Genomic DNA, 25,963 nt, shown 5'->3' on the forward strand with positions numbered 1-25,963 from the left:
GAAGGTTAGTGTGTAAAGTATATACGTTTAATTTTCGCGATACATGTAGCTTAAAATAATACATTGTAAATAAAGTATTACTCGGGGAACGACAAAGACATATAAATAGAATCTATTGAATCGGTTTTATCGGCAAAACTATCGGAAACAACCAAAAACGATACTGTAGTGATGAACAGCCTCGCTAAGTAAGAACGGAAGATGATTTCAACATAAACTAAACAGACAACAGAAATTAATCGTTTGAAGTAGGGAAACAAGGTTAAATGCAGTCGCTCTTTGCTTAACGTTCTCTTTCGTTCGTGTTCAATCGTACAGCACATATATAATATAATGTCAGATATTATTTTGCCTATATTAGAATTATATTCTTGCCTACAATAGTTTACTACCCATCTGCTACTGCTACTCCCCACGCGGACTTATCGCAAGTACACCTGCAACTGCATCGCCGACTGCAGCAGCACCTTAATACCGGGCATGAAGCTGGCGATCTGGGCAAAGTCCGGCCCCGACACCATCTGCGTGTGCAGCCCGATGCCGTTCGCGTAGTCGCCGGCCTGGATCAGCTGCACCAGCTGGCCGAGCGAGCCGAGCGTGTTCTGCGAGAGCTGTGAAATTAATTTAGTGAGATCGGTTATTATTGTGTTTTTCACGTCAAACAGCAGTTCACTAAAGAAAATCCTAAAACGCAACTCAATTTTTGCATGTTTGTAAATTGTACCTTCAAAATGGCACTTTCCGAACACAGACGTGAACTTCAAGTACCTAGAATGTTGAGTGTGCGCAGTTCTGTGGCAAGAAGTGACACTTTTTTTGATTTTGAACCGTAATTGCGTATTCGCTCTATTGATTTGGTGATTCGTCTTCAGAATCGGGCATCTAAAACTGACTTATGAAAGCAACCAGCACACCTGATTACGTAGTCTTTCTCTCTGAAGTGACAAATCGACGGTCAACAGTAATTTCACATGTTGCTCGCAAACTGTTTTAATTAGAATTGCTCGGAGTTTAGCGCCTTCCCAAGGTGATAGCATTGCCATTGGACAGTTTTTTATCTCCCAGAATCAGTAAAAACTTCATGTTGCTCGAATATTTAATAGCTGGATCAAGACATTGTTCTTGTGATTGATCTTCTGGCCGACCATTAAACTGATGACGTAGTCTTTCTCTCTGAAGTGACTCAGCGACGGTCAACAGCAATTTCACCAACTATTTTATTTTGGATTGCTTGGAGTTCAGCACCTTCCCACGGTGATAGCATTGCCATTGGACAGTTTTTATCTCAGTAAGAACTTCATGTTGCTCGTGTATTTGACAGCTGCTTGCGATTGATAGTCTGACCGACCATGAAACTGATGACGTAGTCTTTCTCGCTGAAGGGACTCAGCGACGGTCAACAGACATTTCGCAAAATGTTTTAAATTGAATTGCTTGGAGTTCGGCGTCTTCCCCCGGTGATAGTATTGTCATTAAACAGTTTTCTTCTCCCGGAATTAGTTAGGACTTGATGTTGCTCGAATATTTGATAGCTGGATCAAAACATTGTGCTTGCGATTGATCGTCTGGCCGACCATGAAACTGATGACGTAGTCTTTCTCTCTGAAGTGACTCATCGACGGTCAACAGCAATTTCACCAACTATTTAACTTTGGATTGCTTGGAGTTCAGCACCTTCCCACGGTGATAGCATTGCCATTGGACAGTTTTTATCTCTCAGAATCGGTAAGAACATCATGTTGCGCGTATATTTGATAGCAGGACCAAGACATTGTGCTTGCGATTGATCGTCTGGACGATCATGAAATTGAGTTGAGTTGAGTTTCCATAGATCTGATCAGTTGTAAACGTTGACCAACTTACCCTATGTTCCCGCAGCAGATCGTACAAAACCTCTAGCCGCTTGGAAACGTCTTCCAACTTTCGCTTCGTTTGCTACAATGAAGAAAAACGGGTAAATTCAACCAAAACTTCATCACCAAACAAATTCATCCATACCGGATTCGCGGCCGCCGCAATGCAGTGCTTCTTCAGCTCCTCGAATACTGTCTGCAGGAAGACGTACTCCTCCGGGATCGGTGCCTTCTGCTTGGGAGGTTCCGGCACTGGCGGAGCAGCTTGCGTGTTCTGCTGACCACCGCCCGGCTGTTGCCGGAAGTTGGTGGCGTTGAAGTTGTTCTGCTGGGGCACTGACATCTGCTGCTGCTGCTGTTGCTGGGGCAAGGTCTGCTGGAAATTCTGATAATTTATAGCACCGGGAATCTGCTGCTGCTGCTGCTGTGGTTGTCCCATGGCCGCGGGGTTGAATATGCTTGGGGGTTGGGTTTGTTGCTGCTGTTGTGGGGGCATCTGCATTCCACCCGGGGGTAAGTACTGACCAGGCATGTAGTTGCTGTTCGGGTCCGGGTAACCGTTGTTTTGCTGGCCGGTGGGGAAGCCTCCTGGCAAGGGGGCGGTGATCGGGGCCACCGGGGTGATTTCGGGTTTGGGCTGTTGGGAAAGAGATAGAAAAAATGTGAGAAATTTTTAAGTCTATAACTTTGCTCGGGTCTCAGAAACGAATCATTGCGAGATTAGGAAAGCGAACAAGAAACAAACAAATTGTATAAAAATACATAAAACAGAAAGCATTAAGGTTGACAAGAGTAAACAAACATAGTTATTATTCATAGCATTCCCGTACATTTTTGCATGTTTGCTGTTTCGCGCTGCAAAAAGTTATTTTTGTTGAACGCAGAATTACATTAAAATGACTCAGGTTGTTTTGAAAATTTACTCTAGAATTCTGAAGTAAAAGAAAAATATTGTGTACGATCGGCCTATGTGTGTTTCCAATCCAATACCCGCTAACCGGTAGCGAAATTACGGGAAAGTATAACTTGTATTAGACTTTGCACATGCCGAATGCTGATACAGCTAATCTCAGTCAAATATTTTGTACGATCAGCCTGTACGAGAATGGAATCAACAAATTTTTTTGTTGAATATAATTGCGTTGAAACAAATCTGGATTTTCTCAATTCTACAAAAGTCTTTCATTGTTTTGAAAAAGTAGCTTTGAGCGTTGATCCGACAAAAATCTTGATTTTTTGATTCAACAAAACGTTGTGTTGAGGCAAATATTCCTTATTTTTCAGCGTGTGTTTAGGTTATTTTCCCTTATATCTAGAAAATAATTTTAACCTCCTCAATAACATGACAAGACCTTCCTCTAGCATCGTAGCTCGGGAGGCACGACGACAAGTATTTATTTAACGCGATTCTCTTCATAGCATGAAGCTTAATGGTCAATCATCTAGTTTTAGTCTATTAACTGTTCAAATATATAAACCGGAATTTAAAATCTGTCCCAATAATTTCATATTATTTTGGTTATATCATTCCACAGCCGGCTGTCTAAGATTTTAACTATTTATTAAACTTAACAGCAAATAAAAGAATTGAGAATAATACATCACCCTGTAAACAAGACATATTGATTTTTGGGTCACATCTTCTATCTTCTATGATGAACCCTGACCAATACCCTTGTCTACTAACAAAATCCCATGTAGAAGTAGTTTTTCCGGCACACGTGAGGGTGTGGATATCGTACAGAACCCACCTTTGGTAGCAACCTGTGCTTACTAACCGCCCCATCCATCCGCAATCTACATGGCGGGCGCCGTTGGTGGCCGACGACTCTTACCTATGCTTACTTTATTTTTATTTTATTTTTTCCGTATTCGTGAGGTTGAGCATATTTTATTTCCGTATGTGCATAATTTTCAATGTCTTTTGTGAAAATTCACACGTTACACTTTATACAACATTTTCCGTTGTTTGATTTTCATATTACAAATTTTAAAAATAAATAGTTTAAAAAACGGTATTTTGCAGAATAATTGTATTTTATAATTGATTGTGATTGTTACATGTGAGCGCCTGTTACGGGGAAATACGGCTGGAGAGAAACAATAAAGTTGAAAAGTTTGCATTTCATTTCCCAAAAAGAGTTTAATTTCAAGCGAGACGCGTGGAGATTCCAGATTCCGTGGAGATTTTCCCTTATCCCTTTAAAAAAGTGAACCATCAGCATTTCCCGTTTTTTTTATTATTATTTTCTTGTCCCTGGTGCGCGGTGGAGATGGGAGCGATACAGGATTAAATCTAGTCTGCGATCCGCTCAATGCAATGCTAAAATGCAAAAAAGCAGGATGCAAAAAAATATTTTTGGCGATTTTTCAGATCAAAGGTGGAGTTGTAGGGTAGTTACGAACTATATTCGTACTTTTATGAAGTGTCATGCCACAAATTTTGATTTTTTTAACGATTTGTTGAGTTCTAAGTTGAAATTGTATAACCAATCAGACGAAAAGCACTTTTTTTGCGAGATTAAGATTGGGTCCTATTTTCATCCAATGCAAATAATTTTTAAACGATTTTTCAATGAACTCTAACATTTTTTGTTAAGAATGCGTTTTTTATACAAAATAGAAACATTGACGATAGTTCGAGAATGTGAGTCAATGTCAAGGTCTTGAATGCAAAGCAATAAGTTGTTAGTAATATTTCAAACGTTTAAACATATTATCGAATTTGGAGTGTCTTGTGAGTTCAAATCGATGTATTATGTAACTCTAAAAAGTTGATGGAAAACAAGCCGTGTAAATAAATTTCAAAACAACAAAATTAAACATATTGAACTATAATGAGCGTTAAAACAACATGAAAATGATTAAAGTTTTAATAAAACAAAATCAAAACTGTTGAAGGAAAGGTAGTAAAATTCGTTCAAGATCGACATCTCTCCTCTAACCTGCGGCGAGGACCGATTCGAGTGCTGGTGGTCGTTAGAATCGATGATCTTTCGCCAGCGGCGCGTCCCCGCATGGACCGCCGACATTTCGTACTGTTCGCCAAACTAAAGAGTTTGTGTGGATGTGTGTGAATGAAACACAAAATGTTCAAAAAAGAGGGTGAAAAAGAGACACAGAGAAGGGGAGAGAAATAAAGGGAAGTTTTTACAGTTGAGAGAGGTTCAAGAGCCGATGTCAAGGGGGAAAAATTTTGCACTAACCTGCGTTCGCTTGCTGGAGTTGAGCGCGGGTGGGTCGTTCCAGCCGGGCGGTGGCGTCGGGTTCTTCTGGATGTTGCCCATCGGCGGAGGAGGCGGCTGGAAGTTGGGTTGCATGTGTTGCTGCTGCTGCTGCTGCGGTTGCGAAACGTCCAGCGGGGACACTCCGGGAAGGTAGGGTGAGCCGGCTTGCACTAGCGGAGCCGGGGTGAACGGCTTGAAGTTGTTGTTGGACGCGGGTTGTTGGGGTTGGCCAGGGTTGAACATGGTCGGTTGTTGGGCGATTGGTTGCGTGTTGAACTGGTTGAATTGGTTGACGACGGGCGGGGGTTGCTGCTGGACCGGGGGTTGGAACACGTTGGCCGGGTAGCCGCCGTAGTTGGAGCCGGAGGTGACCGATGGGTCTAGGACGTACTTGGCTCGGCCGAGGGAGGAACCACCGGTTTGGGAGGCTCCTGATCCAGGTCGGGCAGGTTGATCCAGCGGAGGTTTGGCCGCGGTGAAGGGCGTTGAAGCGGGAGGTGGTGGGCCAGGGTTGAAGGGAGTTACGGCCGGTTGTTGCTGCTGCTGCTGGGGAGGAAGTCCGCCCTGGAAGGGCGAGGTGTTCCAGGAAGGTTGTTGATTCATTGAAGGTTGTGGGATTGTTGGAACCGGGGGAGTTGGAGCGATTTGCGGTGCGTTGTTCTGCGACTGCCAGGCCTTGACCTTGGCGGCTTGTCCAATTGTGGGGAACATCGGGTTGTTGAACGACGGAGGTTGCTGTTGATTCGGGATTGATCCTCGTGGTCCATTCTGGTAGTAGCTATTCTGCTGAGGCTGCTGAACAGGCGCCGCAGTCTTATGTCCAAGTGCATAGTATAATCGCTCCCGCAGTTCCTCCATCTCCGGGTCAGTTGAATTACCAACATAGGTCAACGCCGAGTTCAGCGAACCCTGCGCCGCCAACAAACTCGCGTACTGCGACAACAAATCCGCCAACTTCCCAGTAACATTCGTAGCCCTACCCTGCCTCTCCAGCGCCTTCTGCAGCAACATCGCGACCTCCACCAACTCCTGCAAGTCCCGATTGCTGTTGTTATTCTTATCCGGCTCCCCGTTCACAAAATCTCCAAACGACCCGTTCGGCTTCTGCAGATTCCAAGCCTCCACCAACCGCTCCGTACTCCCCGCACAAACATAGCACAAAATCGCATTCCTCGCCAACTCCACATCCCCGCCAGCCTCAATCTGCAGCCGCTCCCCCAACCGTTCACAAAGCAGCGGCAACTGACCCTGACAGTGCGTCAACGCCGCAACCAGCGCCTCCTTCCACGAGTCGATCGTACACTGCGTCACGACCCCACTCCAATCCTCCGTCACCAACGCCGAAATAATGTTCGCCAAATAGCTGTCACTATTCTTCAAAAACCGGTACTGAACTCGCGCCAACAGCTCCGAACCTCCGTTCATCGCCAAGATCAGCGCTTCCGTCGTCTTCCCGGCCTCCATGCACAGTTCCACAGCCGCCTCCAAGTTCTTCGTAAGCAGCGCCTCGCAAATCAGCCCCTCCGTGTCGGTGCCCGTCCGGATGCGGTACGGAATGTTGTCGCTGGGCTTTTCGCTTCCCGAGATGTTGGCTGCAGCATCCTGGTGCTGATCGTTGAGCAGTTTGTTGCCGGCGGCGATCGCGTCGAACACGGCGTTGTTGTCCAGGGTCTGAGATGGGGTTGGGGGGAAAAGAATGGAATTAGTTTTATTGGGATTGATAAAATAGTGTAAATTTAAGCAGGATGGCAACCGGTTTGGCTGTTTTTTTATGAATTCATCTCTACATGGCATGGCATTTTCTCTACTTTTGTTTATATCCAGATTTTTTTGCGAAGATGGCGTTCGAATGTTGAATGTCCGAAATGTCAAAATCGCGCAGTAGCACCAACATTAGAAAAAATTTGGCTGTCATGACCAGTGCTGTTAAACGTTTAAATTAACGACGTTTAACTTAACGGAATCGTTAAAAGTTAACCTAAACGTGAACGCGAACGGAGCCTACGTTGATCTTAACGAGAACGCGAACGGAACACGTTAATTAACGCCGTTAATTAACGTCGTTAATTAACGCGTTAATCCTTCTGAGGCCCCGACTTTGAAGGCCTGTATCTCCCAAACGGTAACATCTAGCGGGTTACTTCCAGTTGCATTTTACGGGCATTAACTGTGACTATGAGTTCCCGGTGAGGTTATTTGTCCAAAGTTACCACCGGTTCCGGCAACCCGGAACATCCGTTTTTTTCATTCAATCGACATTTGAGCCAATGTTATGAAACGTTGTTTGTAGTACATAGGTACACTGACTACCTTGGGTCAGTTCAGGTCATCTGTGGCCACTCCGGAACCGATTCCATGGTACCACGCAAATGGTTCCGATGATTGTGATATTCAAAAGTCGACATGTTGCTTATCAAATTTAGTGGAATGAAACTCATTAATCAGCTATTATCATGCCGGTGTCCTTTGACCCGATCGGACCACTCCGGAACCGGTTACCGGAGACCGGAGGAAGTGTAGTGAGTATAGGAAAAGTCCTTTCATGCGACATATCAAACTTCATGAAATTGAAAATTATGTCCACTCAGATGCATGTCGATGCCTTATGATTCAATATGTAGATTTTTTATTTTATTCAGGAAATATACACTTACACTTTTGTATTGGTTCCGGTTGACCAGCCTTTAAACTCCAGTGCGCTTGCAGTTTGTAGGATACAAGATGGTACGCAGTTGGAGTCCCATTGCACTGCATCCAAGTAGGCCAAGTAGCCAGCTAAATTGTTTAGGTTTGACACTCTCATCTCGCCGGTTACCATGGAAACCCAATCAAAGAGCCAGTAGTTGCTGTTTATTACGTCAATTGTCAAATTTGCCTGATTTTTAGTTCAAGGCCTCCTAGATTGCGTTACGGAACCACTTCCGAATGTTCTGTCAATGATTTTAAAACCAGCCAACCAATACAAGTGTATAGCCACAAAGTAACACAGAGCGAGCAGTCCAAATAAATATCATTTTATTTTTTGGCTCCATAAGGTTTGCTGGTAGCAGGCGTGCGATGTACCTGCGATGGGGGAAGCACTGTGGCCTCCAATGGCCAATTCCGGAAGGATCAACCCTGTTGACGTCAGTTTGGCCTTCATTGGTTATAATTTTCAATTTCATGAAGTTTGATATGTCTAAGGCTACCAACTCTTGCTGAGCAAAAATCCGTACACTATGCCAATATGACAGCATGGTATAACAAAAACTGTCAAGGAATTATTTATATAGGGTATTTGACCCTATTTTGGACCTAGTACCTATTTTGGACCTATTTTCATTAATCGAGGTAGTTCAGGCTTTTGAAATACGAATTCACTGAATCCAACCAACAGAAATTGTAGGCAGGATCGTTTTGTATCCTACCTCTTCCAAAAATGTTAACATTTTGGATTATTTCCGCTTTTTCAGCCACTTTTTCCAACGCCATTCGAACTTCCTTTCATTTTCCTAGCACATCGATTAGGTCCAAAAATTCCGGCCTCGTTGCTTATCAGATTTGGCTCGCGACACCTTGATGATTTTTTCTGTTTTGCACTGACACCAAGCAATTTCGTCCGCTTTCCGAGCAATGTATCTGTTGTTTATTTAATTCTTTCTTGTTTTCCGTCACTAAACCATTGAAATAACTATTCTATTATCGAAAAAACTCATTTCAAAATATTTTTCAAATCAGCCGCGTTGGATCAGTTTTTGGAGCTACTTTGCCGTCGGTTCAAGGCTATCACCAACACATGCATAACAAGGTGTTGCCAGTTTTGTTTATCAATTTATTTCGATATTTCATTGAAATTGATTGAATTTTTAATTTAATATTTTGAATTGAATTTCTTTACTGTAAATATTTGAATGAAATCTAAGCTTTAATAAGCAAATGATTAACAGAAACAATGAAAATATGTTTTTTAAACGATAAAAATGCAAATTGATGCTAGAGATTCAGATGATTGTTACGACCGATTGCAAAGTATCCCAAAATTTAAACTGATGTTGATTTATTTTTGTATTAACATCATCATCACCCATTTAGCCGCATATATTTTTAATTTTTGCTTCAAAAAATGCAAACTGGCTACCATGTTGGAATTGAAGGGGAAACGATTGAAAAACCTAAAGGGTCTAGTCAGTAAATCGTCAGCTGTCACCGTGACAGGAGTTGTCAACATCGCTTACGAGTGGTTTTGAAAAAGTCGTATGAATTAAATTTAAAAAAATCTTGAGTTAGTTTTAAAAAGATCCTAAGCGCTAGTTTTAAACAAATCAATTTTTCGATTAGTTCTCGATCAATTTACGAATTATAAATAAAAATGCTTTGAATTATCATCTGCACGTCTTTTAAATGCTATTTACTGGAAAACAAACAAAATTTGGTTTGGTTCAGAAAAAAAAATCAAATATGTGTCGGAAATCGTGATGGCTTTTAAGACGTATTGCAAACTAATCAGAGAAATACACATATGGAAAATATATTTTTGTAAGTTTTATCTGATTTTTGCATATTTATCTATATATAATTTTTAAAAATACAGGTATAACGATATTTTTCACAATTGGCAGCGTTGGTTTATAATATATTCAAGGGGCTGGAAACTCTAATATAACTTAGGAATACTGAGTATACTAACGATATTCCAGTATACTTGTTAGTATACTAACCTAAAAGCAATAAACTGTTAGTATATTAAAATACTCTCAGTATATTGGTAAGTATACTGGCGATATGCAAAGGAAATAATAAGTATACTAACATATATTTTGATATACTGGTTAACGTAATAATTATAGCTCTAAGAGTTTCCAACCCCTTGAATATATTACACTTTTAAATTTAACCGTGTCAATCATGTTAGAAACACAATTAAACCAGCTAGAAAAATAAAAATCTTCGAAAAAAATAAGCATAAGAGGTTAATGCGATGTTAACATTATGAATATTATGATTTGAGATATATAGCCGGGGTGACTTTGATAGGTTTGATATTTTTCCGCAAAATGAAGAGTAAAAATTAAATACGTACGGAATGGTATGGAATCATACTGACCGTGGTAAAGAAGTGCTCAAAGTACCTCATGAAAAACTTTTTATGAAATTTTGAAAAGTTTAAAAAGTTAGTTAACTATAACTAAGAAAATGTTGATAAATAGCATTATTTTCATCTTCTCAACGTGTCATGATTTTTTCAATGAACATGATTTTGAATCGTAAAACGGAATGCATTTTCGGATTCTTCGGACAATCTTCTACTAGGAAAAGGTAAAATAAGTAATATAAATATTATTAAATATTATTATTTTTTTTTAAACATAATTTAAAAAAATCTCATAATTTAAAGGCATTTCCAGTAAAACAAATTTCATATAAAATGTGAAAACTTTTGATTCATTCTTTAAATTCAGTTATACATGTGATATTAATCCATAATTTAATAAACAAAACTAGTTTCAACAAATTTCAGGCAAAGTTCTGAATTTTTAACAATATTATCCAAAATTTATATGTATTATATTAAAAAGCTTATAAACATAATTAACTAAGTATTGACATTAATGATGTGGGTCTCGTGGCGCAGGGGTAGCGGCTTCAGCTGCCGATTCCGATGATGCTATGAGACGCGGGTTCGATTCCCGCCTTATCCACTGAGCTTCTATCGAATGGTGAAGTAAAACGTCGGTCCCGGTTTCTCCTGTCTCGTCAGAGGCGCTGGAGCAGAAATCCCACGTTAGAGGGAAGGCCATGCCCCGGGGGGCGTAGTGCCAATAGTTTCGTTTTTTGACATTAATGATTTTCTTAAAAATTATATCAGCAACCTAAGTGATGGTAAGTTCGAAGTAAAAATAATGTTTGAAAACCTCAAATCTGCTTTTAACAAGACAAACTATGACTATCAAAGGCATCCTGGTATTCAAACAAAGATTTTTTTCAAATATTGCATTGTTTTTAAGTGCAACATGTAGTTAAACTTTTTGTCAAGCAACTGTAAAGCAACTGTAAAGTTTAACATGACAGATGAGAAAGTTTCACACCAAGTTACAAGCTATAATCTCCATTTAAAATTTCTTGATTGTTTAATAATATTTGAACATATAAGCTCTGCGTAAAATTTAGAACCATTTTTCATTGTAACTTGTTATGTATCTGTGTCATTCATTTAATTTTAAGATAAGGTGTTTTTATTGCGAGTAATAACGGGTTGTCTTTTATGTTCTAATGCTTGAACAATTGGGTCGTAAGAATATGCAAATTGTAAATTGGACAGAGACCTGCTAAAGATGCGTGAGTTTCCATTCAATATGATTAAAACACGTTTTCAAATTCAAATCCATTGTTTCATCATAATTGTTTAATTTCTGAAATAAATATTTTAATAATCGTGGATAGGCCCTTTGGTTTATCAAACCGAGTTTTTGTAAGTGTGCGTGTTGCCGCCGCACGCCGCAATTCGAGTTGTCCAAATTTCAACCAATCAGAGTGTGGGTCCAAAATAGGTTCAGCGATGTCTCCAAAATACATTCAATAAGTCCAAAAAGCATCCAAAAAATGTTTTACTTGAAATGCTTATTACAATGGAATGGTTAAATTATTTTAAATTTTCAATAGTACACTTTGTTAAGCATAAATTAAGGCACAAAATAATCCTGAAACGAGCCAAATTAATTAGACCGTTCCTGAGAACTATGCGAAATATGTTGACGCTTTGCATAGTAGGTCCAAAATAGGGTCGAAAAAAAAAAAAAAACGAAACTATTGGCACTACGCCCCCCGGGGCATGGCCTTCCTCTAACGTGGGATTTCTGCTCCAGCGCCTCTGACGAGACAGGAGAAACCGGGACCGACGTTTTACTTCACCATCCGATAGAAGCTCAGTGGATAAGGCGGGAATCGAACCCGCGTCTCATAGCATCATCGGGATCGGCAGCCGAAGCCGCTACCCCTGCGCCACGAGACCCACCCCCAAAATAGGGTCATATACCCTAAATTAAATTAAATTAAATATGAGAAATTAAAATTTAAAACTGTGTCGTTTTTACAGCTAAAAAATTTCACAAAATGCTATCAGAGTGCTTATGACTTGCACGTTTAAAAGTATTCATACAATAAACCGTGATTTGAATCAACACATTATGTGCTTATTTTTTTTTGTTAAAAGTTTAAAAGTTTACGAAATGTCAAGTTTGCTTTAACGAATAAAATCGTTCTAAGTGTTTTCACGAACACATATCCAAAAAAATATTGAAAAGGTCCTATAACATGTGAAACACAACAGTTTACAGGACCTTTAAAAAACTCTAGATTTGTTAATTCAAATCTTCAAAGGTTTTCACAAGTTTTAGATGGCCTTTGGATCTTTTAATGGATAAATATATTTAGTAAGGAATTTCTAAAAGACCAATTCGAGATTTTTTTAAAAGGTCCTATCAACATATGAAAGACAATAGTTTATAGGACCTTTTAAAAAAACTCCAGACTTATCGATAATCAAGTTTAAATTGAGGAAAACCCGGAAAACTCTCCCTTTTCAAATCAAACTCACAGTAAAATAAAAATAAAAATGTCTAGTTAACAAAAGCTTTGACCAAATAAAAAAAGCAATCCAATGTTTAAAAAGTTGTTAAAATTCCGTACAAATCCGTAGTATGCGAAAAATTCCCTACAAAAATTCCGGCCTGTTTAAAATCCGCGAAGAGGGTCGAAAATCCGTATGGTAAGGAAAAAATCCGTACAGTTGGTAGCCTTAGATATGTCGCATGAAAGGACTTTTCCTATACTCACTACACTTCCTCCGGTCACCGGTAACCGGTTCCGGATTGGTCCGATCGGGTCAAAGGGCACCGGCATTATAATAGATTATTAATGATTTTCATTTGACTAAATTTGATAAGCAACATGTCGACTTTTGAACATCACAATCATCGGAACCATTTGCATGGTACCATGGAATCGGTTCCGGAGTGGCCACAGATGCCCTGAACTGCCCAAGGTAGTCAGTGTACCTATGTACTGCAAACAACGTTTCATAACATTGGCTCAAATGTCGATTGAATGAAAAAAGCTTTAAAAAAATATGCTTGACGGATGTTCCGGGTTGCCGGAACCGGTGGTAACTTTGGACAAATAACCTCACCGGGAACTCATAGTCACAGTTAATGCCCGTAAAATGCAACTGGAAGTAACCCGCTAGATGTTACCGTTTGGGAGATACAGGCCTTCAAAGTCGGGGCCTCAGAAGGATTAACGCGTTAATTAACGACGTTAATTAACGGCGTTAATTAACGTGTTCCGTTCGCGTTCTCGTTAAGATCAACGTAGGCTCCGTTCGCGTTCTCGTTAATTTTAACGATTAACGGACGCGTTAACGTTAATTAACGTTTAACAGCACTGGTCATGACACTTTTTCCGTAATGTTGGTACCACTGAGTGATTTTGACATTTCTGGCGTTCACCATTCGAACGCCATTTTCGCCTAAAAAGCCGGATAGAATTTGATTATTACATTCAGATTTTCAGTTTCTTTTTTTTCTCATTATCTTTTTCTTTTTGATCATAAGGGTAGTGCTTCTAGGGACGCGCAGTCCTGTTTTTTCGTGATAATTTTCGTCTCTTTTGTGTCACTGTTTGTGTGCATGGGGTGATTGGTCATAATAATTGAACAATGCCATCATAAGTGCGGTGCTTCTGGGGACGCGCAGTACTGTTTTTTGTGATAATTTTCGTCGTAAATGATCGTAAAAATGTATTCTAACTGACAGTTTTAGTATAAACTCATTAAATTATCAATTTTATGAAGAGTAAAGCGTCATTTATTTACTAGCTTTGAAATTTGCTCGCGTTATCTAAATTGTAAAAACAGTAAAAATATACTGATAAGTCCAGCTCATAGCACTACTGCTCGGCTGGCACGCGTTCGATAAAAAAAAACTTTTTTAATAATCAATTATCTATCTTTCCGCAGCCGGCTGCCTAAGATTTAAAATTTCAACCGATAAACAAAATGCTCATGGTCACATCACTGCCACTCGTGAATCCTGACCTTATACCCATCTACTAACCCCCTCAAAACTCATGTGATACTTTGTCGGAGAAGCAGTCGATTGGGCGGTCTCTATCACTCAAGTATCGGACTAACATTCCCATCCACTTCCCCGTGAAATTACCACTGGTCGTAGCCGGCGCCGGTATTGATCAGCATGATAGGGGCCTTTGAGAAGTTGCGAAGCGAGGAAAGATAGCTCCCACTCATCTTCCACGGCTCGTGGATGTAACTTCTGGAGGTCCTGGTCAATAACGGAGTAGCAACTGCGGGTGGGCACCTATGCTTATGCTTATGCTTATGCTTATGCTTATGCTTTCTCATTATCTTTTTCTTTTTCTTTTTTTAACTTAATCATTATTTGGACTTGGCTGTTTTTCATGTACTTTTTTATATAAATTCAACTTTTAAAGTTGTTTTCCTCACACTTACATTTTTACTGTACAGTCATCCCACATATTCGGAACACCCACAAATTCGGAACACTTTTATGATAATTTGTCAATAGCATGCCAAAAGTAGCTTTTCTGTCGACTTTACTATTTTTAGAACCTTCATTTGAACATTATCTTGCTATTTCACTAGTAAAAGTAGAACTTTTTGAACAAAAAACATCATTCCAAGACTATTTTGTCCAGAGCAGCAAAACACTGCCTCCAAATGGCCTATTTCATAATTGTGGAATGTTATTGTGCCTCCCACTATTGTGGAACACCTGAATTTTACTGATATTTTAGCAAAAAAAAAGTTATCAAACCATGGATAAAACATCACTTAGCTTGAGTTTCACTGGTTGCAGTGTGTGAAGTCATTATTTTGTTACAAATATGTACTCCTGGAGAGATCCAAAGTTTGTTTACATTCGTAAGAAAAAAGTGTTCCGAATTTGTGGATTTCAAGGGTCAAAGTAATTCTTCAAAAACTTCATATAAAAGTTAAAATTTGCAGATGTTCGATACAGCATTCGAAAGACCGCAAGAAAAGCTTTCAAATGAAGGTAAAAGCGAATCATTAAGTTCAATTATCGATTTGCTATGATTTTTTGAACATTGGCCGATCTGGAAACTGTTCCGAATATGTGGGATGACTGTATCTCTTTTTCTGTCCAAACCTCTTTTTCCTTCGACAGCTCTCTTTTATTTTAACTGTATTTCTCCAGAATCGACGTGAACACCTTTTAACATTCCAACTTCCTTGAGGGGTTGGACCGAAAACATCGTTTTAACTTGTTTTTAAACGACTTCCTCCGCGGAATTTTTAGCGAATTTTTTTTCACGCTTGAAAAATAAAGTTGGAACGATGATTTTTTATCGCAAAAATTGAATATTAGATAAAATTGAGTTCTGCAAAGTTTTAGGATTATCTAGAATACAGAAACAAGAATCGTCCCGATTGATCACGTTATTCCCGAGAATCAGCGAGTGGAATTTACCGTTCCAACATGTTTTAGAGGCTTGGGCGTCCGTGTAAGTTGGACATTCGTTGGGCGTTCCAGTGTTATTGTGGCTCTATTAAACGAACCGAAGACGTATATCGTTCTTTTTGTAACAAGACTGCCGTTCTACGCATAATTGTCCCATGTCATTTTTGGACGATTCTGACTTTTTATCATTTTTAAGCTTAATTTTACGTATATTTTCAGAAAAAAACACATAAAACCTAGTACTTTGTTCAGAAAATCATTGAAAACAACAAAAAGTCTGTTTGTCCCGTCGTTGAACTACTACGACTAAATGTCCCACCAAGTATTTTCTATCACGAAATCATGAGTTTTAAGAAGCATTTCTGGAGTTTTTTTCTGTTTTAAGTCCAATAAACCAAATTTTCAGTTTTTGCTTTTGTGTTTTTTAATACCCCTGACTCAAGGCGGTTTCAAAAACACCCAAAAAGCAAAAATTAGAAATTTGGTTTATTGGACCTTTTCAAAAAAAAACTTCAGATTTCATCTTGTTTACCTGTTTAGCTGTAAGAGGATTACAAATAAGGGTGATAAAATGTTAACTCTTCTCTTTATGTCTCTTTCTCTATTTCTTACTCCTTCTCTCTTCTCTTCTCTTCCTTGTATTGCTCTTATCTTCTCTCTATTTCTATTCTCTACTCTCTATTGCTTTTCTCTCTATTTCTCTTCTCTTCTCTCTATTTCTCTTCTCTTCTCTCTATTTCTCTTCTCTTCTCTGTATTTCTCTTCTCTTCTCTCTGTTTCTCTTCTTGACTCATTTCTTTTCTCTATTTCTGGTGTCTTTTTCCACCTCTCATCTCTATTTCTCTTCGCTTTTTTATATCTCTTCTTTTTCGCTATTAACTCTCTTCTCTTTGTTTACTTTCTGTATTTTTTCCTAGGTTAAACAACGTGCACGAAGCAGACAATTATCGACATAAACACTGATTTTTTTTTAACACACATTGGAGAAAGAATTCAGAGAAAAATGTTATTTTTTTTCTCTCAAAGCTGTTTCAAATTATTGTCGATTTCCTTTATTTATGTCATTTACGTGTCCTGTTTGTGTTCTTTTCGTGTATTTTTGCAAGCATTTGAAACCATCGTTCATGCAATTAGGTTTTACGCCGTGACGTCATTTGACAGCTCGTGTGCACTGTTTATATGGTCTTCGTCGATTGTCGACGAATTTCCCCGAACAAAATCGACGACCGCATCGAACTGTGCTAAGTCCATGTAAACAGTGCACTCCTTTTAACCTCCAAATCGAGTCGGCGTAAAACCTAATTCTAATCTATCTATCTTCTATTTCTCTATTCTATATTTTATCTCTTTCTCTCTTCTCTTTTCCAATCTCATTTCATTTTCCCTGCTACTTTTTTCTCTTCTATTCTCTCACACATTCTCCTTCATACTTATTTCTTTCTCATTTTTTTGTCTCCATGTTGTTAAGCTTCTCTATCTCTCTATTGCCCCATTTTTTATCTCGTTTATCTTCCGTCTATCGGCCTGTCGACTTTTACTCTTTCTCTGTTTGAGATTCTCTTTCTTTTAGTTTTTCTCTCTTGAGATTTTTTCTCTTTGTTTTAGTTTCTCCCATTCTCTCCGTATTACACAGTGGACTCTCTCGTTGTCAATATTGAAGGGACCGTCGAGAGCGGGAGTCATCAAATTATAGAACGAAAAATTAAAGCAATCTATTTAAATTGAAGGGACTGAAAAATGTATAGACAGCTGGAGCAATATTGATATCGAGAAGATCGACTGCCAGAGAGTCCACTGTATTTTAAATTCTTGCTCTATCTTTGAGTCTCTTACTCTGTTTAATCTCTCTTTTATCTCTTTCTCTCTCTCTCTCTCTCTCTCTCTCTCTATCTATCTATCTATCTATCTATCTATCTATCTATCTATCTATCTATCTATCTATCTATCTATCTATCTATCTATCTATCTATCTATCTATCTATCTATCTATCTATCTATCTATCTATCTATCTATCTATCTATCTATCTATCTATCTATCTATCTATCTATCTATCTATCTATCTATCTATCTATCTATCTATCTATCTATCTATCTATCTATCTATCTATCTATCTATCTATCTATCTATCTATCTATCTATCTATCTATCTATCTATCTATCTATCTATCTATCTATCTATCTATCTATCTATCTATCTATCTATCTATCTATCTATCTATCTATCTATCTATCTATCTATCTATCTATCTATCTATCTATCTATCTATCTATCTATCTATCTATCTATCTATCTATCTATCTATCTATCTATCTATCTATCTATCTATCTATCTATCTATCTATCTATCTATCTATCTATCTATCTATCTATCTATCTATCTATCTATCTATCTATCTATCTATCTATCTATCTATCTATCTATCTATCTATCTATCTATCTATCTATCTATCTATCTATCTATCTATCTATCTATCTATCTATCTATCTATCTATCTATCTATCTATCTATCTATCTATCTATCTATCTATCTATCTATCTATCTATCTATCTATCTATCTATCTATCTATCTATCTATCTATCTATCTATCTATCTATCTATCTATCTATCTATCTATCTATCTATCTATCTATCTATCTATCTATCTATCTATCTATCTATCTATCTATCTATCTATCTATCTATCTATCTATCTATCTATCTATCTATCTATCTATCTATCTATCTATCTATCTATCTATCTATCTATCTATCTATCTATCTATCTATCTATCTATCTATCTATCTATCTATCTATCTATCTATCTATCTATCTATCTATCTATCTATCTATCTATCTATCTATCTATCTATCTATCTATCTATCTATCTATCTATCTATCTATCTATCTATCTATCTATCTATCTATCTATCTATCTATCTATCTATCTATCTATCTATCTATCTATCTATCTATCTATCTATCTATCTATCTATCTATCTATCTATCTATCTATCTATCTATCTATCTATCTATCTATCTATCTATCTATCTATCTATCTATCTATCTATCTATCTATCTATCTATCTATCTATCTATCTATCTATCTATCTATCTATCTATCTATCTATCTATCTATCTATCTATCTATCTATCTATCTATCTATCTATCTATCTATCTATCTATCTATCTATCTATCTATCTATCTATCTATCTATCTATCTATCTATCTATCTATCTATCTATCTATCTATCTATCTATCTATCTATCTATCTATCTATCTATCTATCTATCTATCTATCTATCTATCTATCTATCTATCTATCTATCTATCTATCTATCTATCTATCTATCTATCTATCTATCTATCTATCTATCTATCTATCTATCTATCTATCTATCTATCTATCTATCTATCTATCTATCTATCTATCTATCTATCTATCTATCTATCTATCTATCTATCTATCTATCTATCTATCTATCTATCTATCTATCTATCTATCTATCTATCTATCTATCTATCTATCTATCTATCTATCTATCTATCTATCTATCTATCTATCTATCTATCTATCTATCTATCTATCTATCTATCTATCTATCTATCTATCTATCTATCTATCTATCTATCTATCTATCTATCTATCTATCTATCTATCTATCTATCTATCTATCTATCTATCTATCTATCTATCTATCTATCTATCTATCTATCTATCTATCTATCTATCTATCTATCTATCTATCTATCTATCTATCTATCTATCTATCTATCTATCTATCTATCTATCTATCTATCTATCTATATCTATCTATCTATCTATCTATCTATCTATCTATCTATCTATCTATCTATCTATCTATCTATCTATCTATCTATCTATCTATCTATCTATCTATCTATCTATCTATCTATCTATCTATCTATCTATCTATCTATCTATCTATCTATCTATCTATCTATCTATCTATCTATCTATCTATCTATCTATCTATCTATCTATCTATCTATCTATCTATCTATCTATCTATCTATCTATCTATCTATCTATCTATCTATCTATCTATCTATCTATCTATCTATCTATCTATCTATCTATCTATCTATCTATCTATCTATCTATCTATCTATCTATCTATCTATCTATCTATCTATCTATCTATCTATCTATCTATCTATCTATCTATCTATCTATCTATCTATCTATCTATCTATCTATCTATCTATCTATCTATCTATCTATCTATCTATCTATCTATCTATCTATCTATCTATCTATCTATCTATCTATCTATCTATCTATCTATCTATCTATCTATCTATCTATCTATCTATCTATCTATCTATCTATCTATCTATCTATCTATCTATCTATCTATCTATCTATCTATCTATCTATCTATCTATCTATCTATCTATCTATCTATCTATCTATCTATCTATCTATCTATCTATCTATCTATCTATCTATCTATCTATCTATCTATCTATCTATCTATCTATCTATCTATCTATCTATCTATCTATCTATCTATCTATCTATCTATCTATCTATCTATCTATCTATCTATCTATCTATCTATCTATCTATCTATCTATCTATCTATCTATCTCTCTTTTCTCTATCTCTCTTTTCTCTATCTCTCTTTTCTCTATCTCTCTTTTCTCTATCTCTCTTTTCTCTATCTCTCTTTTCTCTATCTCTCTTTTCTCTATCTCTCTTTTCTCTATCTCTCTTTTCTCTATCTCTCTTTTCTCTATCTCTCTTTTCTCTATCTCTCTTATCTCTATCTCTCTTTTCCCTATCTCTCTTTTCTCTATCTCTCTTTTCTCTATCTCTCTTTTCCCTATCTTTCTTTTCCCTATCTCTCTTTTCTCTATCTCTCTTTTCTCTATCTCTCTTTTCTCTATCTCTCTTTTCTCTATCTCTCTTTTCTCTATCTCTCTTTTCTCTATCTCTCTTTTCTCTATCTCTCTTTTCTCTATCTCTCTTTTCTCTATCTCTCTTTTCTCTATCTCTCTTTTCTCTATCTCTCTTTTCTCTATCTCTCTCTTCTCTATCTCTCTCTTCTCTATCTCTCTCTTCTCTATCTCTCTCTTCTCTATCTCTCTCTTCTCTATCTCTCTCTTCTCTATCTCTCTCTTCTCTATCTCTCTCTTCTCTATCTCTCTCTTCTCTATCTCTCTTTTCTCTATCTCTCTTTTTTCACTCTTTCTCGTTTTTTCACTCTTTCTCGTTTTTTCACTCTTTCTCGTTTTTTCACTCTTTCTCGTTTTTTCACTCTTTCTCGTTTTTTCACTCTTTCTCGTTTTTTCACTCTTTCTCGTTTTTTCACTCTTTCTCGTTTTTTCACTCTTTCTCGTTTTTTCACTCTTTCTCGTTTTTTCACTCTCCCTCGTTTTTTCACTCTTTCTCTTTTTTTCTCTCTTTTTCTTTTTTATTATCTCTCTTCTTTCTCTTTCTCTTCTCTCTCTCTCTCTCTCTCTTTTCTTTCTCTTTTCTTTCTATCTCTCTCTCTCTTCTCTCTCTCTATTTTCTCTCTCTATTTTCTCTCTCTCTCTTTTCTCTCTCTCTTTTCTCTCTCTCTCTTTTCTCCCTCTCTCTTTTCTCTCTCTCCCTTTTCTCTCTCTCTCTTTTCTCCCTCTCTCTTTTCTCTCTCTCCCTTTTCTCTCTCTCCCTTTTCTCTCTCTCTCTTTTCTCCATGTCACCTTTGTGTTATCCCTTTTTTTCGTGAATATTTGCACACTTCATATATTTTTGTTATCGTCGCCTACTTAACAGAAACATTTTATTTTGCTCTGTTTTCTCTTTCTTTCTTCTTTCGGGTGCATTATTCAACTCAAGGGATTTTTTTTAAGGTCCAATAAACCAAATTTTCAGTATTTGCTTTTTGGGTGTTTTTTAATACCCAAGGCGGTTTGAAAAACACCCAAAAAGCAAAAAAAGGTCATTTGGTTTATTGGACCTTTTCAAAAAAAAAAAAAAAAAACTCCAGAACTTTATTATTTACATCAATGCTTTTTTATTCCTCCATTTTCTCTTTCTCTTTTTCTCGTCTCTCTTTGAATCCCTTTTAATTTTTCTATTCCTCTCGGTCCTTTTTCTATCTTTCTTGAAATTTTATCTTCTGTCTATCTGCGTCTCGTCTAGTTTTCTTTGTCCCTTTCTGTTCTATTTATTTTCACTAATTTACCTTGTTTTTTTCTAATACCGTGTCTTTCCTTTATTAAAGTTTTTCCTCTCTTCATTATCCCATCTTGTTTATTTTTGTTTCTTCTTTTTTTATGTTCTTTTCTGTTCCTCTTTTTTTCACTTTACAATTATATAAATTGGTCTATAAAAATGATGAGGAAAATAAAAAATCTCTTCCTCTCTTTAACATATTTTTAAAGCTTTTTTAAAGTTTGAATTATTAAAGGTTTTTTTTTCCTTTTACCTTCCCTTTTCTTCAGTTCAACTTTATGAAAACTTACGTAAATTTTTGGAGGAAAGTTAGTTAGGAAAAATAATATCGTTATTTTTTTGTTTTCAAGCCGAGTAGCCACCCTGCCGAGACATCATCATCTATCTAGAACTAAAAGCATATCTCAACGCTACACAATCTAACCATCAAGGAACGAAATCCAAACCAACGATCAACAACAAAAACAATTCTACGGAAAGGCAATAAAGGGGGAGGAGGGAGAAATAACAACATCGTAAGAAGTACAACTGAGGGCGGAGAATCGAACAAACAGATGTTGTCGTCTTTCATCTTACCGAGAGATCGGTGCTATCGTCGGTGGTGGGATCCGTCTCGGTGGAGTTATTCTAAATGTGAGTGTTATTTTGACAAGAGATCGTACGCGAAATGGGCAATAAAAGAAGGTGTTTAGCAGCGGAAACAACGCGTAAAACAATACTAAATTTTGCAAAGAACCAAACTAGCCAATTTTTAACTTAACGTTTTTTATGAGATTTACAAACGGTTACTCACCCGGCTCAATCCAGCCATCTGGTCGGTTAGTCCTTCCACGGGATCCGCCGGCGCCTCCGGCTCTTTGCCGCTTTCGGTGTACTTTTTAAACTTGTTTGCAATATCTTCGGTGTGGTACCCTAAAAAAATAAAAAAATAAAACAGTCCATAAGTTTTTTTTTCAAAATTTGAAAATTTCTCGCGATCTCACCCAACAAGTTGAGCATCTCGGCCTGCGGGTTCTCCTCAAAGTTGGCCTTCAGGAAGTACCACAGGAAGCGCGAGTGCTGGTCGGCGGTTTGGTCCGCCTTCTGGCGGCAGTACTCGCCAAAGTTACCCTCGGCCAGCACCTGCTCGAGCCGGTTCGAGCGCTCGATCAGCTCGCGATCCGTTACGACCTGGTTGACGGTGACGGTGCGGCTCGTTCCGTTGAACGTGACCAGCTTGCCGCCAAACTGGAAGGGGATGAAATTGTTAGGTTTTGTTTTTGCGGAAGTTTATGGTGGCGACTCACCCCAAAGCACGCTCCCGCTGGTCGCTTCAACCACTTGGGCGGTCGCTTAAGATCGTTACAGGTCGGCTGCGGCTGTCCTGCGAACGGATGGACCGGCTCGTGCCCGATGCTGTCCATTCCAGGAAACGAATCGGCGATTTTGTTTACGGTTTGGACCTGGGCGTGCGCTCCGCCGTTGATCGAGTAAACGGTTACGTTGCCGTCGAAGCAGGAACCGGCGATGAGGGCCGGGTTGCGGGGGCACCAGGCCACGTCGAAGTTCCACTGGTTGGTGGTCGCGAGCTCCGAGAGGATTTCCCCGTTTTGCTCTTCAGAGTTTTGGTTCCAGCAGTAGATTTTGTTGTCCTTGCCGCAGGACGCGACCAGGTCGAAGTCCTTCGGGCACCAGGTCAATCCGAGGACACCTCGCTGGTGGATGTGGAAGGTTTTGGTGGGGGCGGTCGCGTAGCGGAGATCCCACAATTGAACGGAGGGCGCTTGATCTTCCTCGCTGGCGACCCACAGCTGGGTGGCCACTTCCGGGTGCCACTGGACGGCGCGCCAACGAATCCGCGATTGGGTGTCGGTCAGTTTGATGATGGGTTCGTTCTTGCGCAGATCCCAGATAACACAACGCGAGCTGAAGACGGAGGCCAGGATGTGCTGGACCTGTCGATTCCACGCGAGACCCTGGACATCTTCAAACGGTTGCACCTTCGTTCCTGGGCTCATCGGCGCCGCCGTGTTGTTCAGATCCCAGATGAAAATTTCCGACTCCGACGCTCCCGATGCCAACAGTTTGTTCTGGTACGGGTTGTAGTCCATACTGCGCACCGCTCCGTTGTGCTTGTCCTGCTGGGCCATCAGCGCATTTTCCCCGGCCAACAACTTTGAAGCGCTGTAAACCTGAATGACGCCACCTTCACATCCCCCCACGATGACCCCGTTCGGGTTCGCGGCCGTACCAAAGTCCAACGGACTCCACACGACCTTGTGGAACCGGTGCGCACTCGTCTGACTTCCCAGCAGCTTCAGATCGTAGCTCGGATCTTCCAGATTTATCGAGTACAGCTCCAATGCGGCCGCCGTGCTGAACGTGGCGTCCAACTGCTGGGCCGCCGTGCCCGCCGCCAACATTATCGGGTCCTGCTGGACCGGCGACCAGGCCACGTTGACCATCTTCTGCAGCTCCTTCACTTTCATCTTGTTGGCTGCAGAGGAGAAAGAGTTGAAATTAGTTTCGTCCCAAAACAAGATAAGGCGCCGGCTTATCATCATTAGCTATTCTTCTTATTTTCAAGTTATTTTGGTGTTGAAAAGTTACAGAAAGAATCAGATTTAAATTTTCCAATAAGTTAACAGAAATGAATCTCAAAACATTGAGCACAGTCAAACTAAAGTAAACAATCAAACTTTACTAAAAATAGAACAAAAAATCAAAAATTTAATCGAAGGAAGCCGAGCCCCAATTCTGAAAACTGATGATATGGCGAAAAAATGACAACAAAATCGACCCAACTATTTTTCCCAAAAAATCGCATCCCCCAACCGAATTTCCACAAACCAACACCAAATCCAACTTCCCCCGCACTCAATAACGCACCTTTGCAAACAATTTCCCGTAAAAGCGCACCAAAATCACACCAAATTCCACTTTTTTAATTAAACCTGGCGACGATGCAACTAATTTTTCGGTCGATCCGTCAGACGTTCCAACGTGGCTGATAAAGCAGATCGCGGGCGCTGCTTTGCCGACGCGGCGGCCGGCTGTCAAAAGGGTTTCGTGCAAAAAACGTAAACATTTCGTTGAAATTTCGTTCTGTTAAAAGATGCAAGTGCTGCCAGATTACTGGACGGCAGACATTTTGGGGGATGTGCAGTTTATGGTTCGCAACAAATTAGTGCAGAAATCTGTATGATCATTACAAATCCATTGAGATTTATGGGGGGGAGAAGTAAAAGAAAACCTGCTTCACTTTTTGAAACCCCGTGTCATGTCCGTTCGTCCGTGGTAAAAATTATAAACCGCAAATGCAAACTTTAAGAAAATATAGGGGAACTATACCCTTTCTCAGCCTATTTATATTATCGGCCTATCAGCACTTTGATCATGAATTACAGCTTTCATGAAGTGTTTTTGACTGTTCCAAAGTAATAGATACACGCAGAAAAATAGGGCATATTTGAATCAACAAAACGTTTTGTTGATTTGAAAATCAAGATTTTTGTTGAATCAACGCTAAACTTCAAAGCAAATTTTTCAAAACAACAAAAGATTTTTGTAGAATTGAGAAAATCAAGGTTTGTTCCGACGCAAAATCGGCGTTGATTATATTCAACAAAAATTTTGTTGATTCAAACCTCGTACAGGCTGATTCTACAAAATATTTTTCTGCGTGTAGCTCAAATAAAAGTGAGCAAGTAACTCTCCATTGTTGATACATCTGAAAATGTTGATTTAATAGCGGAAAACGGTAAAAGTGATGAGAATTGGTCGAACGGCTTAGTGTGATTAAAATGGGTATATTTCCCCTACCTATTCTAAATTTCTAAAATTTAAAAATTAAAAAAAATATGAAACTCAAAAATTCTAAAATTCTAAATTCAAAAATTCCGTAGTAACAGTTCAATAGGGCGAATCTACGTTTGTGAACAAGCAGTCTATCCCTTATGCTCAAGTGACAGTTCACGTAAAGTAAAAGGGGGATAGAATGCTTGTTTACAAACGCAGATTCGCTCCATTGAACTGTTACTACGGAATTTTTGAATGTAGAATTTTAGAATTTTTGAGTTTCATATTTTTTTTAATTTTTAAATTTTAGAAATTTAGAATAGGTAGGGGAAATATACCCATCGTTCTGTTAAAAGATGCAAGTGCTGCCAGATTACTGGACGGCAGACATTTTGGGGGATGTGCAGTTTATGGTTCGCAACAAATTAGTGCAGAA

At 38.2% G+C, this 25,963-nt stretch overlaps 1 protein-coding gene across 3 annotated transcripts; it reads right to left on the minus strand.

Annotated features, from left to right (window-relative positions):
- LOC6033415 (protein transport protein Sec31A) lies at positions 1 to 24,769 on the minus strand. Of its 3 annotated transcripts, XM_038252196.1 has the most exons (10): positions 24,619 to 24,769; positions 23,037 to 24,226; positions 22,734 to 22,977; positions 22,544 to 22,662; positions 22,327 to 22,377; positions 5,060 to 6,751; positions 4,799 to 4,903; positions 1,999 to 2,490; positions 1,864 to 1,935; positions 1 to 611 (listed from the first exon to the last, which is right to left on the minus strand). In XM_038252196.1, the coding sequence occupies exons 2-10, from the start codon at positions 24,216 to 24,218 to the stop codon at positions 423 to 425; spliced, it is 4,146 nt and encodes a 1,381-aa protein (XP_038108124.1). In that variant the 5' UTR covers positions 24,219 to 24,226; positions 24,619 to 24,769; the 3' UTR covers positions 1 to 422. The 3 variants fall into 3 exon arrangements, with proteins under 3 accessions (XP_038108124.1, XP_038108125.1, XP_038108126.1); XM_038252197.1 differs by lacking the exon at positions 22,327 to 22,377; XM_038252198.1 differs by lacking the exon at positions 4,799 to 4,903.
- Between the last annotated feature and the right edge of the window lie 1,194 nt (positions 24,770 to 25,963).

This window comes from Culex quinquefasciatus, chromosome 2 (genome assembly GCF_015732765.1).
Source record: "Culex quinquefasciatus strain JHB chromosome 2, VPISU_Cqui_1.0_pri_paternal, whole genome shotgun sequence".
Lineage (NCBI taxonomy): Eukaryota > Metazoa > Arthropoda > Insecta > Diptera > Culicidae > Culex > Culex quinquefasciatus.

Coding starts and splice junctions, on each gene's coding strand:
- LOC6033415 (XM_038252196.1), bottom strand. CDS start 24,218: ATGAAAGTGAAGGAGCTGCAGAAGATGGTCAACGTGGCCTGGTCGCCG. Junction 6,752..22,326: donor ACGATAGCACCGATCTCTCG/GTAAGATGAAAG, acceptor ACCCCATCTCAG/ACCCTGGACAACAACGCCGT. Junction 612..1,863: donor ATCTGCTGCGGGAACATAGG/GTAAGTTGGTCA, acceptor TTAATTTCACAG/CTCTCGCAGAACACGCTCGG.